This window comes from Sprattus sprattus (genome assembly GCF_963457725.1).
Source record: "Sprattus sprattus genome assembly, chromosome: 12".
NCBI classification, from domain to species: Eukaryota; Metazoa; Chordata; class Actinopteri; order Clupeiformes; family Clupeidae; genus Sprattus; species Sprattus sprattus.
This window is the reverse complement of record NC_137910.1, coordinates 3,929,270-3,931,769: the sequence shown is the minus strand read 5'-3', so window position 1 is coordinate 3,931,769 and position 2,500 is coordinate 3,929,270. Positions and strand designations below refer to the sequence as shown.

Here is a 2,500-nt window from a genome sequence, read left to right as displayed (position 1 = left end):
AACAGATTTGGATTGATGTCTGGGCACTGTTAAGGTAAAGCCTTCAGTGTTCTCTCAGGGCCTTCTAATAGCACGGGCCAATAGATTCAGCTTAACATTGGGCAGTTCAAATCATTGGCCTGAATCCTGCCGAGAGCTGCTCAGACATCTGGCATGAGGACCAAAGGGAGCTGGAATAGCATGGACTCACGATCTGATGATCAGTGATCAATGATCATGATCAGATGATTAGTTCAGCTCGGAGGTCAGGGTGAGACTCAGGTCACATGAATGACCATAGGAATACGGAAAAGCCCAATGATGGCCACTTAAGACAACGGAATATTTAATTGATCATCTTTTGAGATGTAATCAGGCACACATGCATCTGTTTTTCTTCAGAAGCTTTGGAGAGTGGACTCTCATATTGAGCTGACATTAGATTTATTTCACAAGTCTACTGCACACATTGAACTTGAAGACGGCAGACTGTCGGGCCTATGTTCACACACAGATACTAATGGCACCTCTGTTTTTTGTGTGTTTTTTCTTTTGTACCTTCCGAAACACACACACACACACACCTAAACAGAGCTCCTGAGGAAGTCAGCCGAACACACACTGGTGGACATGGTGCAGCTGCTCTACTCCAGGTAAGCACAAAGTGATGGAAGATGGACTGAGCAGAAGAAAAGAGAGAGCGAGGGATTAGGAGGAGATGGATGGGGGAAGGGTGGATGACAGAGAGCTAGAGAGAGAGGGAGAGAGAGAGAGAGGGAATTTGATGGAGTTTTGCTTTTTTTTTTCGAGGGAGCACAGGTGTAAGCTACCAGAATGAAGAGATGGAGAGATAGGATTCAGAGACAAATGGAGAGATTGAAAGACAGGACAGAGATTGAGAGATGGAGAGACTGGGAAAGAGAGAGAGAGAGAGAGAAGAGAGGCGGACGTGTCCTTATTGTCCAGGCTGTTTTAATCAGCGGGTTGTAACGTGAGCAGCCGTAGGTTAAATCTGCTCCACAGGCTTGAGTTACTCTCCCCATTAGACACCCGCAATTAGCAGATTACCCCCCACTCCCTGCCCAGAAGCCACCTGGACTGGGCCATGGCCACGGGGCGGGGATTACGGGTCAGGCTAGCCAATCCCAGACCCGACTGGTGCCAGTGGGACCAATGAGAGATGAGCAAATAAAAAAAGAATGTGCTGAGTTGAGTTTATTGCAAAGCACCAGTTAACACAGCGTTTTTTTTTTCAAACCAAGCCACCTCATGGAGGGTTAGATCTGCTAAATACATTTCCTTTCATTGGACTGACACAGACACAGTTGATTTAGGTGTTGAATACCAACAGTAACAATTCAAATTACATCTTTTGTCTTCCCTAGAGCTGAGATATGGAGTAATGACTATTATTATTATTAAGGTTATTCTGCCTGTGTTTGTGTGTGTGTGTGTGTGTGTGTGTGTGTGTCCGTGTGTGTGTGTCCGTGTGTGTGTGTGTGTGTGGTCTGTGGCCCTGAACCCTACTCTTCAAATATCCCTCGAAATAAAGATGTGAAAGAGCCAGGCCTGTGTGTGTGTGGTGGTATGTGAGTGTGAGGTGTGTGTGTGTGTGTGTGTGTGTGTCATTGTTTCTGTCTGTGTGTGTTAAATGATGAGTTGATGGGGTGAAGTGCTCAGTAGCCTGCTGAGCGTATTAGCCATCTTAATCTGTTGGACTCACAGATCATCCAATAACGCAGCGCTGCAAGACGCAACTCAATTACTGCCAAGTTACCAGGACCTCCTGACATCTCCCTCAGTGTGTGTGTGTGTGTGTGTGTGTGTGTGTGTGTGTGTGTGTGTGTGTGTGTGTGTGTGTGTGTGTGGAACCTCATCTGTCCCAAAGCCCAAGTGTCCACACTCCTCCCCTATGCGATCCTCCTAGTGTGTGTGTGAACATCAAGTCACATCATCTTTCCCCCCTTCCGCTCCTTCCCACAAACTGGGATCAGGGGTCAAAATGCAGGGGTCACCGGCCTCCAGCAGCAACAGAGATATCAGCCCCTCTGACATGGCTTAGTCCCACGCACCTCCGCTGTGTAGACTCCCCAAATTAATTTTCTCCAGCTTTGTTTGTTGGTTTGGCTGTGTGGTGGGTTTTGTTTACCAGCAGCTGTTTTCACCCGGCTCCGTAAAGCCGCTAGGCTGTCCGTGATTGTTCCGAACAAAACGCAGGCCCACACAAACACTCCGAAATTAAACGCCAAAAACCCCACACAAGAGGAGGAAGGTCTTAGCGGTGATTAAGTCAGCAAGCAAAGTGTGACACCTGCAATCACACTCTCACACACACAAACACACACACACAGTCATTCCCTCGCTCACACGCACACACACACACAGTCATTCCCTCGCTCACACACACATACATACACACATACATACACACACACACACACACACACACACACACACACACACACACACACATATCAATATTCGATGAGTTAAGATTTGGTTTGCACATTTCTATGGAGAC

General features: G+C 47.2%; 1 protein-coding gene across 6 annotated transcripts in view; it reads left to right on the top strand.

Annotated features, from left to right (window-relative positions):
* The window catches only part of gbf1 (golgi brefeldin A resistant guanine nucleotide exchange factor 1), a 102,703-nt gene that overhangs the window by 67,272 nt on the left and 32,931 nt on the right, over positions 1-2,500 (top strand). For all 6 annotated transcript variants that reach the window (XM_080848840.1, XM_080848841.1, XM_080848846.1 and 3 more), the window contains one exon: positions 572-632. In XM_080848840.1, coding sequence (XP_080704966.1) covers positions 572-632 — 61 coding nt within the window. The remainder of the gene's footprint in view (positions 1-571; positions 633-2,500) is intronic.